Source organism: Antedon bifida, chromosome 11 (genome assembly GCF_963402885.1).
Source record: "Antedon bifida chromosome 11, ecAntBifi1.1, whole genome shotgun sequence".
Lineage (NCBI taxonomy): Eukaryota > Metazoa > Echinodermata > Crinoidea > Comatulida > Antedonidae > Antedon > Antedon bifida.
Genome location: NC_136236.1, coordinates 16,262,800 through 16,276,972, shown reverse-complemented (window position 1 = coordinate 16,276,972; position 14,173 = coordinate 16,262,800). Strand labels below are relative to the sequence as shown.

Here is a 14,173-nt window from a genome sequence, read left to right as displayed (position 1 = left end):
ACGAGTACTGGGAGGAACTTAGTGCTCAGATACAACAAGATGCTGATACAGGGCACTTCAAGGGAATGTATGAAGGAATCCGAAAAGCCATTGGGCCAGTGCAAAAGAAAACAGCACAAATTAAAGACCGAAATGGTAATGTGATAATCGATCAGAAGAAACAGATGGACCGATGGGTAGAACATTACTCAGAAGTTTACCAAACTAAAATGCCTGTATCCCAGGAGGAACTAAAAAATGTTCAAAATTTACCAACTATGTTGGAACTTGATGCCTACCCAACTATGGATGAAGTACGATCAGCAGTAAAGCAACTGTCTTCAGGCAAGGCTCCTGGTGATGATGGTATACCAACTGAAATTGTTAAAGCAGGTGGCCTGACTCTAATACATCATCTGCATGAGCTTATTAGTCTCTGTTGGTCTCTTGGTAAAGTTCCACAGGATTTCAAGAATGCATCCATTGTCACTCTGTACAAGAATAAAGGTGATCGTGGTTGCTGTGATAATTATCGCGGCATTTCTCTGCTTAATATCTGTGGAAAAGTATTTGGAAAAGTAGTTCTACAACGTCTGCTGCCTTTAGCGGAAAGGGTATATCTAGACTCTCAGTGTGGTTTTCGCTCTGGAAGATCTACCATTGATATGATATTCTCTATTAGACAGCTGCAGGAAAAATGTGTTGAGCAAAAACAGCAACTCTACCTGGCATTTATCGATCTCACTAAGGCTTTTGACCTTATTAATAGAGACTGTCTATTTGAAATCCTAAGGAAAATTGGATGTCCACCTACTCTATTAAATATTATCCGATCCTTCCATCAAGGAATGCAAGCTACTGTCAAGTACAATGGAGCAGTGTCTGACTCATTTGATGTCGAGAGTGGGACAAAACAAGGAGATGTTCTTGCCCCTCTTCTTTTTGGGATTTACTTTGCAGTCGTCCTCCAAAGAGCTTTTGAACCTAATCTTATGGAAGGAGTTTTATTGCATTGTAGATCTTCTACTTGAAAATGTTAGTAAATTTTCATATCTTGGTTCAGTTATAACTTATAACAACTCTCTTGATTGTGAACTAAACATTCGAATCAGAAGAGCTTCTAGTACTCTCAGTCAGTTGTCTGCACGTGTTTGGGAAAACAAAAATATTAGAGTGGCTGTGAAGATAAAAGTGTATATGGCATGTGTCATTAGCGTCCTCTTGTATGGAGCTGAATCATGGACAACCTATGCTAGACAAGAAAAGAAACTAAATGTCTTTCACCTCCGCTGTCTCCGGACTATCTTAAATATCAGATGGCAGGACAGGGTAACAAACAACAGTATCCTTGATAGATGTGACATTCCTTCGATATTTACATTAATTCGACAGCGAAGACTACGATGGCTTGGTCATGTCAGAAGAATGGACGATACAAGAACTCCAAGGTTATGTTGTACGGTGAGCTAGCGAATTGTAAAAGATCCAAAGGACGTCCACTTTTGCGTTTCAAAGATGCATGTAAAAGAGACTTGAAGGCAATGGACATCAATGTTAACACTTGGGAAAAAAAGGCTGATGACCGAAAATCATGGAAAGATTGTATTAAGGCAGGACTTGTACACAGTGAAGAAAGATATCGTATGGAAAATGAAGAAAGGTATCTGAAAAGAAAATCTAGATCAGCCACTGGAACTCACACAGACTCACTGGAAAACGGATGAAATTCTCTCCAATGTCGTCTCCATAGTCAATCTTGACTGAAGGATGCCTGATGATACACACCTGGAAAACAATTATTAACAGCAGACACATTGTCAAGAGCAGTAGACGCAACCAATCAGAAAGATACTGATCAGCAGTTAGATGATGATGTAGAAGCCTACTTAAGTATGGTACAAAAAACTGCACCACTCACAACTGCAATGATGGACAAGTTAAAGTATGAAACTGCTAAAGACAACACGTTGCTTCAGCTTAAAGAAACCATAGAAAAAGGATGGCCGGAGAAAAGAATTACTGTACATGTCTCTGTACGTGAATATTGGACTCATCGAGACAAATTATCGGTAGTCAATGGAATTGTATATAAAAACAACAAAGTCATAGTTCCTAGCAGTCTACAGGAACATATGCTGAAACAACTCCCCAAAGGTCATCAGGGAATTGAAAAATGTAAAAGACGAGCCAGAGACTCAATGTTTTGGTGTGGAATAAATAAACAAATAGAAGATATGGTTCAGCGATGTAAAACATGTAGCAAATTTAAGCCAAAGCAGCAAAAAGAGCCTATCATAAAATACCAGCAACCTGAGAGTGGCAAAAAATTGGTGCTGACCTATTCACAGCTAACATGTTGAAGTTAGCTCCCTTGGTACTACGACAACATCAACTGTAATAAAAACTATGAAAGAAATGTTTGCTAGACATGGTACACCAATGGAAGTGTTCAGTGACAATGGACCACAATTTGCAAGTAGTGAGTTTGGTAATTTTGCTGTAAACTGGGATTTTAAACACAAAACCTCCAGTCCTCACTTTCTGCAGTCAAATGGTCAGGCAGAGAATGCAGTAAAGCTTACAAAGACATTGATCCTAAAAACAGCTGACAGCAAAGAAGACCTGTACGAGGCACTACAGATATACCGAAGTACTCCATTAGAGCATGGGTTTTCACCTGCCGAATTACTTTTTAATCGTCGTATAAGGTCTAATCTGCCACTTAAGAGTAACATGTTAAGACCGCAAGTTCCAGATGTTAAAGCCTCTAAGGAAAAACTATAATAAGTGTGCAAAGTCTCTTAAACCGTTAAAGGAAGGAGACAAGGTTATGATACAAAACATGACTAAATTTGATAAACCATTATGGGATAAAAGTGGATATGTTTTAAAATCCTTAGAAAATCGTTCTTATGAGATTAAAACTGAAAATGGCGATGTCATTAGAAGAAACAGACGCCATCTGTCATATGAGTGGAAGGGTAGGAGGCAACTTACGATAAGCAAACACAACAACGTGGTTCATTTCTAGTCGGCCCTGTTACATCCGTGTACTTTTATTTGTGTATCATTATTAGACATAGAGGGCGGTGTATCGGTAATATATATTATCATGACATCTTCCTTACTTTGAGTTCAAAGAACAGAATATTATTAATTATAGTGTAAATCATTAAACATTATTAAGTCAGTGGTTGTGCTATATTATTATGCTAATTAGTAATAAATGCATAAAGTATTGATACTGTATTGTTGGTCTTATGTATCGAAACGATAGCATTGTCATTAATCATGAGCCACAGAAACATTAACAAAAAATAATAACAATGTCCGAAAGTTCAAAATAACAAGTTCCATCTTAAACGATGAAGGTGCACAACGTTGCACAACATATTTTGTGTGTAAAAGTTCACAAGTCAAGTTTGTTGACTGACTTCACTCGTCGTCCAGCGCGAGTTGTGTAGCTCTGGTTTGGTTGTGGTGATGCTACGTCGGTTGAAGTATTGTTGTTGGTTTCTGGAATACGGTTTTGATATTGTTCTAGGTGGCTATCAGTGTGACCTGTGTTTTGCTGTAAGTTTTGACGATTGCTCCTTAGTTGTCTGCTTGAGGTCTGGACAATGTAGGATCTTGGCTGATCTGTTTCACTTACAACATTTACTGGACTCGACCAAATTTTATCGTGGCATGTCTTAACACGTACAACGTCACCCGGTTTCAATTCTGGTAGTGATTTGGCACCGTATCGTTTGTTGCAAAAGTGCTCGTAACGTTTCTTTGTTTCTCTATCTTTTTCCTTTATTTTGTTTATGCTAGGCCATTCTGGTTGAAGCTTCTTTACACGTATAGGTAGCGTCGTCTTTGGTTGGCGTCCCATTATCAATTGTGCAGGGCTATAGCCTGTTGCTTCAATGGGCGTTGATCGATATATCATAAGTGCCAACGTTGGGTCTGTTTGTCTTAGCATAGTTTTCGCTGTTTGGACTGCACGCTCTGCTGTACCATTTGCTTGTGCGAAGTGTGGGCTGGTTGTTACGTGGTGAAACCCAAATTCTTCTGCAAATAGTTTAAATTGACGTGAAGTGAACTGGGGTCCATTGTCGGAGATGACCGTTTCAGGGATTCCCCATCTAGCACAAACAGGTTTAATCGCTTCTACTACTCTCATGCTTGTTGTGTCTTTTTTAAGGTTTGTGATTTCAATATATCTTGAAAAGTAATCGGATATTATAAGGTAGTGGTTGTTTTGAAACTCACATAGGTCGGTAGCTATTCGTTGCCAGGGTCGGTTGTTATTAATGGCTCTTTCTTCTGTGTTCTCTTGTAGAGTTGACAGTGACTACATTTTTCAACAAAGTTAGCTATGTCCTTGCTTGTTGTTGTCCTTCCACCAAACACATGATTTTGCCCGCTCTCTACATTTTGTAACACCTTGGTGTCCGTCATGAATTCTCTGTAAGATTTCCCTTCTCATAAACAGTGGGGATGTATATCTTATCATCAAAGGTTATAATTCCATCATCAGTAGAGAAGTGACTTCCTAAACTATACAATGGTTTTATGCTATCAGGAGTGTCGCTGAAATGCTTTGGCCATCCTTCCAATATGACTTTCATGAGCGTTTGGCATTCACGGTTAGTTGCTTCCTTAATATCCGCTTAAGTCTTGATGGAGAGACTGACCAGGTGTTTGTTATTGACTCTAAATAGAGTGCTACAGCTTGCTCTGTGTTTGATTCATTTGTGTTTATAGGGCTTCTGGACAACGTGTCTGCAATAACCATATCCTTCCCAGGTACATGTTTTGCTTTGGGGTTGTATCTCATTAGCCTCATGATTAGTCGTCGTTAGCATAACGGAACCTGATAATAGCCACTAGTTGCATCTAACGCTGAGAAGACTGTGGCGCCAGCCAACTTGTGTGTTATATCATCTATCGTTGGAAGAATGTATCTCTCTCTTTGGACGGATTTGTTCAGTTGGCATAAATCAACGCATAGACGAGCATCCCCAGACTTTTTTAGAGTTACCGCCATCGGAGCACACCATTCTGTAGGCTCAGTAACCTTTTCAATCACACCGGCTTCTTCCATTTTCTGTAACTCTTTTTCCACCTTAGGCAGTAGAGGTAATGGTACTCTCCGCGGTGCGTTAATGTGGTACGGGATAGCTCCTTCTTTTAGATGAATTTTTACCGGTTCAGTTTTCCACAGTCCAATAGTGGTACTATTGATCTCCTGTATGTTAGCGGTAATAAGCCCCATCAGACGTGTAGCGACTCAATAGATTACTCATAGTTCCTCTAGTCACATGAATATCAAATGTGTAACTTTCATTGTTATACATTGTTTTGACTGTAAACTTGCCTAGTGACACTAATTTTGTTGTTAGGCTCTTGAGAATAATGTGTGTTGGAGTTAACTTCGGTTTTGGCTTTAGCTGATTATATGCATGTTCGGATATTATTGTAGCATCAGCTCCTGAATCAATTTTGAATTTGATCGTAGTGTTTCCAACTTTCAAATTTACTAGCCAAGGCTCCTCATCTTTATCATTACATGTGACAGTATCTAACAAGTACTCCTCCTCCTCCTCCTCCTCAACTGGTTCATTGTCAATGATAGTTCCCCCACTCCTTTGTGTGGCAACATTTTGCAAAGTGTCCCTTTTTGTTGCAACGACGGCATTCTGCACTTTTTGCTGGACAGGCTGTACTTTGATGTACATATCCGCACCGGCCACATTGTTGGGTGTTTCTTCCACCAGTACGGTTATATTTATAGTTTTTGTTGTCATTACTTATTCTAGGTTCGCTTACCCTAGGTCCGTATCTGCTGGTTTGTCTACCACGTCCTACGCTTGCAATAGCTGCTTCGACTTTGCTGGATGAACTAAAATCCAGTTGGTTTGCCATTTGTTTATCAACAAGTTCAGCATTTCTTGCTAATTGTATAGCGCCCTCAAGTGTAAGCTTTGTCATGAGTTGAAGTTCCTTTGAAACCTTTTTGTCTTTTAGACCAACGACAATTCTATCCCTGATGTTTTCGCTTTTGACCGCTGGGCTTTGAAAATCACATTTTTCAGCCATATCATATAGTTCACGCACGTACTCCTCGACGGTTTCTCCCTCGTGTTGCTGTCGTTGGAAGAATTTTGCCCGTTCGTGAATCACGTTTATTTTGGGGATAAAATGTTCGTTAAATTTATCTCTTACTTTAATGTAATTTTGTTTGTCCTCATCTTCGGTGAAGGTAAAAGATTTGAGGATGGTTTCAGCCTCCATCCCCATCGCATATATTAAGGTACTAACTTGTATATCGCCGTCTTCCTTGTGTAGCTTTGTAGCCATTCGATATCGTTTAAAGCGGAGGCGCCACTCGGGCAATGCCGCCGGTTGGGAAAAGTTAAAATTGGCTGGCGCTGCGAATTTCGCCATGCCTCGTTTTCTGTATACTCGACATCTTTCTATATGTGTCGATGATCAAAAAAATAATCCCGTCACTGTCACAATGTCATATGAGTGGAACGGTAGAAGGCAATTTACGATAAGCAACATGGTTCGTTTCTAGTCGGCCATGTTACATCCATATACTTTTATTTGTGTATCATTATTATACATAGAGGGCGGTGTATCGGTAATATGTATATTATCATGACACCATCTGCATAAGGTTTTAGATAATGCAAGTGATACAGAAAGTGACGATGAGCTTGAGCCAAACAATAAACATGTTCAAAACAGTAATGTTAATAAGGGAGTTGAAAGACCGAAGAGAAATAGAAGAGAACCATCCTATTTAAAGGATTATGTAAAACGTTAATTAAACAATAGTTATAGAAAGCCATTTGAAGTTTGTTAAAAATTTATTTAGTTTTAGAAGTCAATGATGGACTTAAATGTTAGTTTCATATCTACATTTCATTGATAGATCACTTATCATCTTTAATCGTTTAAGAAGTGAGCCCTTTGTATAATGTGAGTCCTCCTCTGGTGAGGTGCACAACAAACAGTGTACAATATGGCGTCTGAATAAATGGATCCTGAGACTATATATGAAGTTGTAATCGTCTGTTATTATTGTAATCATTCACCCACCGAACCCATCAAAACATAACAGACACGACCACAAACTATTTACATACACACCTAGAAATTTGAATTCTGTAACTTTAGGAATATTGTCTGATTCTATGGTATAATCCCAGTATCTCTTTACATCTTGTAACATGCATTACGGCGCATTTGACAGGATTTAAATTTAAGGGAAGTTTGTTTACATTTGTCCATTTAGCAATTAAATCTAAATCCTTTTGAAGCAATTTACAATCATTATTGTTATAAAGAGTTTTTTAACAAAATGTATAATTTCAACGTCAGATTTTCAACTTAAAATCAATTCTATGCGGTCAAAGTAATTTCCGGGTTCACGATGAGTTCACCTTGCAACAACCTGGTTTCAACTATGTTGGCCGTTTCATAGTGGTTATATATAGCCATTTTAGTTTTTTGTTTATTTTAGAAACGGACTGCGCGTGTGAAGGTACAGTAGTTAAAAAATAAAAATTATACTGCAAATTAATAAAGATCAAATTAAATATACGCCATAAAGCATCAGAATATATTGTGGGGAATAGTATTATAAAATTACAATATAGGGCGATTTGATGATAAGACATTTTGTTTAAAATCGAGTGAAATCCCGAGGTTTTATTGAGTAAGCTGGCAGGAATAACTGTAGGTTATCTGTGTCCCGGGATGTCTGCCGATGTTGCAAGCCGTCTAAAATGACTTCTTTCTTGGGCCGAAACGGCCTACTCTGTCGTGGAAGTTAGTTTCAAAAGATGTTTAAATTTAATAATGTATTAATTTAATATTAGGATGGTATTTATTTGAATAAACGCCTCTCCAATAAAACATCACTTTGAATAGTAATCCCCCCCACCCCCCAAACTAATAAACGCCCATCCACATTTATAATACACACAATATTGTATTATATTTATAATAACACAATTATACTATTTGTAGTAGAATTCATCCCACTGTTATCTACAATTTACCAAGCATTTGACATTTATTTTAATAAACGCCTCCCCAATAAAACAGCACTTTGAATAATAAAAGAAAGAATAAAAGAAGTCTTCCACACATTTAGCAATAATGTGTACATGAAATCCATTAAAAGTTTTTGGAAAGTTAGTGTTTCCATCATTATTAATTACGGTCTTCTCTGTCGACAGTCCTTTTGATCGACTGAACTTTCTGATAGAATATTTAAAATTGATCAGTGGAAAATTAAATGAAGTTGGTCGGTCGAAACGGAATAATTTAAGGTTGGCAGATCGGTGGCCTTGATATTAGCTTTAGACCGGGTGGAAGCCTTTTAGGCTCTTCCTTACAATTACATGTACTATATAATATTATTTAAGAATTCATAATAAACAGATTTCACCAACCTATAATACGGATGGACCACATTTATTGGTCTTCTTTTTATCTGTAAAATAAAATCAATACATAGTTTACTTGATTTGTTTATTCAGTCTTTTTCACATATAAATGATGATAGAATAATTGGTGATCTTAACAAAATAATCTAATGTTATTGTACAACATCTTTATTTTTATTAGGTGATCTTTTTTGTAAACAAGATTACCTATTGTTATTTAATAATCCTTATTCTTATCTTTTTCTTTCTGTAGACATTTTGTTAAGCAATTATCTAAAAAATCTTAAAACGCGGCCATAATAAGCTTTTAAGCGTGAACACTCAACTTGTTGTTGATCCATAATGTTACCCAAGTTTTAGTTACTAAATGTTAATCTTCTGGTATGTCAATAAACTGTGATTCCTCCTCCTGGACCCACCAGTGGAGCACATACAGAATAAAATAAGGTCAATATATACCGTAAAAAGCAGTAATAGGCCTAATTATATTCCATTTTTCAAAATTGGTCAAATTGAAGGTTACCAATCGTACTACTCTTGTGGATAAGGCACTTTATTTAGATTGTCAATCCCTGTATAAACTTGTTATCATGTCATAACCAATAACTTCAATCTTCCTTCAAATGTTATAATATTATTAAACTATACAAAAATCAACCTTTACCTCTGAACTTGCAGGTGTATTTGTCTGAAAATAAGTAAAATCAATAAATTAAGTAGGTATTTAGAACATCATTTTAAAGCATTCTCTACTTAAATGTAGTGTAATTTGTTAATACACTGTGCTCCCTTCATGTGCCACAAGTGGAGCGCAGTAAAAAAAAAAGCAATGCATTATAATTCAAACGTATCATTATCACAAACGTACCATATACAAATTTTGAAATACAAAGTTTTTTTATTTCTTATTAAATATATTACACAGAGGCAGAATTAACAAGAAATTCTTGTATATAATAAAACAATAAAGCATTTTCACAAGTCGAAAGAAGATCAATTCCAAAATTTAAAATTTAACTTGTGTCATCGTTCGGGTTCTATTCGTATGTCTTGTCAGGATGCACACACCAGAAGTAACGACGATACAATAAGATTGATTGCAATAAAGATTGATTGCAATTTGGTATTCTTTATTTATGAATATCAGTACTCAAGGTGAAGAACACAACAGTAATGAAACGAAAAGAAAAACCCCTAAACACAAAAAAATGAAGGTCAAAATATTCTAAATTTAAATTGGCCATATCAAATCAAAGCAATATTAAAGTTATTCAATTTAAGTTGAAAATTCGAGCCAAAAAAAAAAATTTTAAAAAAAATTACGTAATTAACAGCTAAATTAATTTGATTACGTTTCGTCTGGAAAATCGTCGCGAGCGAAAGTAAACAAAGATTTCAAACCATGAGTATACATTATGCATGATGCTAATTAGGATTGTTTACAACTCGTCATGGTCGAGAAGGTGTTTTCACACAGATCGCGAGGAAGTTTTATGATTATGCATACAGAGTAGCCAAATAAGCGTGTTGCATTATGAAATATGTTTTGATCGAAAACTTTGACTGGAAGTCAAACTATTAGTATTATGATACTTCAAAATGACCGACTTTTTTTCAAAATCTTTTTTTTTTTTTTTTGGGAATTTGACAAAGGGACAATACATCTTTAACAAAATGTATTAAAGGTGACAATACATTATCTGTCTCAACTATATAAATATCTCAAATCAAACAACAAGTTCCTAACATTTCTTTATCTATATAATAACATTAAGAATATTTCTGATAAAATTATTAACTAGGCCTAAATCAGTAGCATTGTACCCATAATAATACATACCCAACTAGAGATGGTTTACGATAAAATCGGTCGCGTCTGAAATCGGTCGCGTTTGAAATCGGTCGCGATAAAATCAACTTCCGGTATTTTGTATGGCGCGTCGCTAGAGCTATACTTTTGATGAAATCGGTCGCGTTTGAAATCGGTCGCGCTATTTTGTATGGATCGAGCGGGATGCATGCTAGAGCGGGATAAACATTTTTCGTTTATATAGATTTAATTGATATATTTTAGGAACTAGATTATTTATGTGGATATTTTTTACTTGGTTAATAAATATTTATTATCAATCATTAAATTAATTTTTTTTTTTTGTATTTCACAGGTCTCGGAGAAGGACTGTGTCTGTTCAAAATGGCCATTTCTAAACACGTTTAAATATTATATTAGGCATAATGTTATATTAGGCATATAATAATTTACCTCTATTTATATGTAGGCCTACTGTAATTAATATATTATATGGAGAATACACGTCTGCCGTGTCTTTTATTATGCAAACAATTACGTAAAAGAGAACAATTATTTATTTAAAAACAATAATTTTTACAATATAGCCCGTAAAGACAGCGTATCCATTTTTATACTTATGCATACTGTGGCAGATTATATCATATCCATGTCGTTAACAACATACTATTCGATCACCTTATTTTTATTTCCTTATTTTATTTCTATCCGTTATGTAGGATAATATTAAGTGTATAATGATTATTGTTGAGGCAAATCACGTGTATATTTTTATTTCTAATGTTTAAAATAGTTTTTAGTAAAATGATCATTTATATGCGGATGGTTGAAAAGCGAGTAACTGAAATAACCCCTCACATAAGCCATATCGGAGATGCGTCTTCTATGATCGTGCAGCTGTTTCCTCTAACAATACGTTATTTTACTGACGGGGTTTCCCCTTTTAAAAAAACACGCACTTGTTAGTGTGTCAACTCATGGACAAAACATGTACGATCGTTGTCCATGGCGAGGTAAAGATGACAGTTGACAGTATGATTTATATATAATTTACGTAGGCTATATACGTCGGCGATACTATAGATTTTAATTTGAATATCTTTTATTTCTTCATTTATAATACAGTAATCATTTAATGTAAATTTAAGTAAGTGCATACGTAATTGTTTGCATAATAAAAGACACGACAGACGTATATTCTCTATATAATATATTAATTACAGTACATATAAATAGAGGTAAATTATTATATGCCTTATATAATATTATGCCTAATATAATATTTAAACGTGTTTAGAAATGGCCATTTTGAACAGACACAGTCCTTCTCCGAGACCTGTGAAATACAAAAAAAAAAAATAATTTAATGATTGACAATAAATATTTATTAACCAAATATAAAATATCCACATAAATAATCTAGTTCCTAAAAAATATCAATTAAATATATATAAACGAAAAATTTATATCCCGCTCTAGCATGCATCCCGCTCGATCCATACAAAATAGCGCGACCGATTTCAAACGCGACCGATTTCAAACGCGACCGATATAATCAAAAGTATAGCTCTAGCGGCGCGCCATACAAAATACCGGAAGTTGATTTTATCGCGACCGATTTCAAACGCGACCGATTTCAAGCACGACCGATTTCATCTGACACCCTCTAGAGATAAACTTAAATAAAATATCTTAATCTTAAATCCTCAAGTCAAGAAAATGACGGTAATCCTCCAATTTTGTTGTCAAATTTCACTTGTGCAAAACACTAAAAATAACTAGACATGAAACTCGTCACTTTGACGAGTTAGTTATCCGCACCACGACAAACGCCACGTGCACGTCATACGTTGGAATATTGCACACAGATAAAGATTATGGCATTATGACAAGAACTGAAGAATATGACATGCTGTTAGTGCTGAATTTTGTGTCATATAGTATATACATGCAAACAGTATAAGCTGTATACATATTACATACAGTGTAGAATAGGTGAAATTACGGGACCCGCCATTTATTCCAATTTTTAACATGGCGACGGTATCAAAATGAAACACTTAGATAGCAATTTCAGAAGGAAATTATCTCAGGAACAACATATTAACGTGTAGAAGAAATTTGAATACGTAAAATATAGATGCGCACCCTTTTAAATGTGATGAACTATTACGCAAAATATGAAAATACGACTTTTTTTATTCAACTGGCCATATGATGACGTCACAACATCCGATTGGCAAAATGTTTACATGAATTCGTATCTACAATCCAATAGCTTCCAGAAAACGTTTTAATCGTGATTATCACATTTTATTCTTACGAGCTATTACAGATTAAAATTTACTGTAAAGATGAAATTAATGACCCACGTAATTAAAATTTTTAGGCATGATGACGTCATAAAAATTAAAATATTTTTATCTCATGCTAAAGAAAGTTGATTGACCTACACAATATATAAATGTAGGAGAAAAAGGAATACAGATAAGCGCGATGCGCTCCATTGAATGTGATGAGCAATAACGAAAGAGACAAAAATCCTATATTTTACATTCGTGTGGCCATACGATGACGTCACAATGTTTTTTTAGCCTTATTGATGCATGATCCGATATCTACAACTCATCAACTTCTAGATTTTGTAATAAAAATAAACGGTTAACGGTTTACTTTAGAAACTATGACTGTTTAAAAACAGACATAATTTTGACGATTTTTTAAGCTTTTTCATAAAAAACGCGCACGAATTGTCTAATTCAACGTGTTCGTATGGCGTTATTTAAACTGGAAAAGGTCTAAATTGTTTTCAAAATCACTGGGAAAGGCTTGAAAAATATAATTCAAGAGAAAAAAATATGTTTTTAACGCTATGTGCGCACCGCGCGCATAAAAAATTGCGCGCCCGTGGGAATTTTTGACATGCTCAAAATGACAAGAAACGCGTAAAAAGTTGATTAGAAATTAATTTTGCGCATTTTGAAATTTTAAATGCGCGTGCGCGCGTAACTTCTTGTCAAACATGCCATTTTTAATCCGTAGAAAGTTTGCCCCTGATATGACTTAAATTTTGTCAAAGTGTCAATACTAAATGACTTTTGGTTTTTAATCTATGATCAATCATTGAAATTCATAAAATTGCGCATAAGTCACGTTGCGCAACTATGACGTCATTCAAAAATAGGAGGTGCACAACTTCACGTAAATGCCCATATGTTGTCAAAGTTATGAAATGTTATGTTTACACATTTTAGAGGAACACGACTCACAAAAAGGAAGGAAGGAAAGAAGAACTAGACATGAAACTCGTCTCTTTGACGAGTTAGTTATCCGCACCACGACAAACGCCACGTGCACGTCATACGTTGGAATATTGCACACAGATAAAGATTATGGCATTATGACAAGAACTGAAGAATATGACATGCTGTTAGTGCTGAATTTTGTGTCATATAGTATATACATGCAAACAGTATAAGCTGTATACATATTACATACAGTGTAGAATAGGTGAAATTACGGGACCCGCCATTTATTCCAATTTTTAACATGGCGACGGTATCAAAATGAAACACTTAGATAGCAATTTCAGAAGGAAATTATCTCAGGAACAACATATTAACGTGTAGAAGAAATTTGAATACGTAAAATATAGATGCGCACCTTTTTAAATGTGATGAACTATTACGCAAAATATGAAAATACGACTTTTTTTATTCAACTGGCCATATGATGACGTCACAACATCCGATTGACAAAATGTTTACATGAATTCGTATCTACAATCCAATAGCTTCCAGAAAACGTTTTAATCGTGATTATCACATTTTATTCTTACGAGCTATTACAGATTAAAATTTACTGTAAAGATGAAATTAATGACCCACGTAATTAAAATTTTTAGGCATGATGACGTCATAAAAATTAAAATATT

At 35.3% G+C, this 14,173-nt stretch overlaps 2 protein-coding genes across 2 annotated transcripts in view; one reads left to right on the top strand and one right to left on the bottom strand.

The window, feature by feature from the left end:
- The window catches only part of LOC144856315 (ATP-binding cassette sub-family C member 9-like), a 259,349-nt gene that overhangs the window by 96,437 nt on the left and 148,739 nt on the right, over positions 1 to 14,173 (top strand). The gene's annotated exons all lie outside the window — the stretch shown is intronic.
- LOC144856340 (uncharacterized) overlaps positions 1 to 14,173 on the bottom strand; it is a 46,517-nt gene that overhangs the window by 11,492 nt on the left and 20,852 nt on the right. The window contains exons 12-13 of the mRNA XM_078714322.1: positions 9,094 to 9,117; positions 8,436 to 8,476 (exon numbers count right to left, since the gene is read on the bottom strand). Coding sequence (XP_078570448.1) covers positions 8,436 to 8,476; positions 9,094 to 9,117 — 65 coding nt within the window. The remainder of the gene's footprint in view (positions 1 to 8,435; positions 8,477 to 9,093; positions 9,118 to 14,173) is intronic.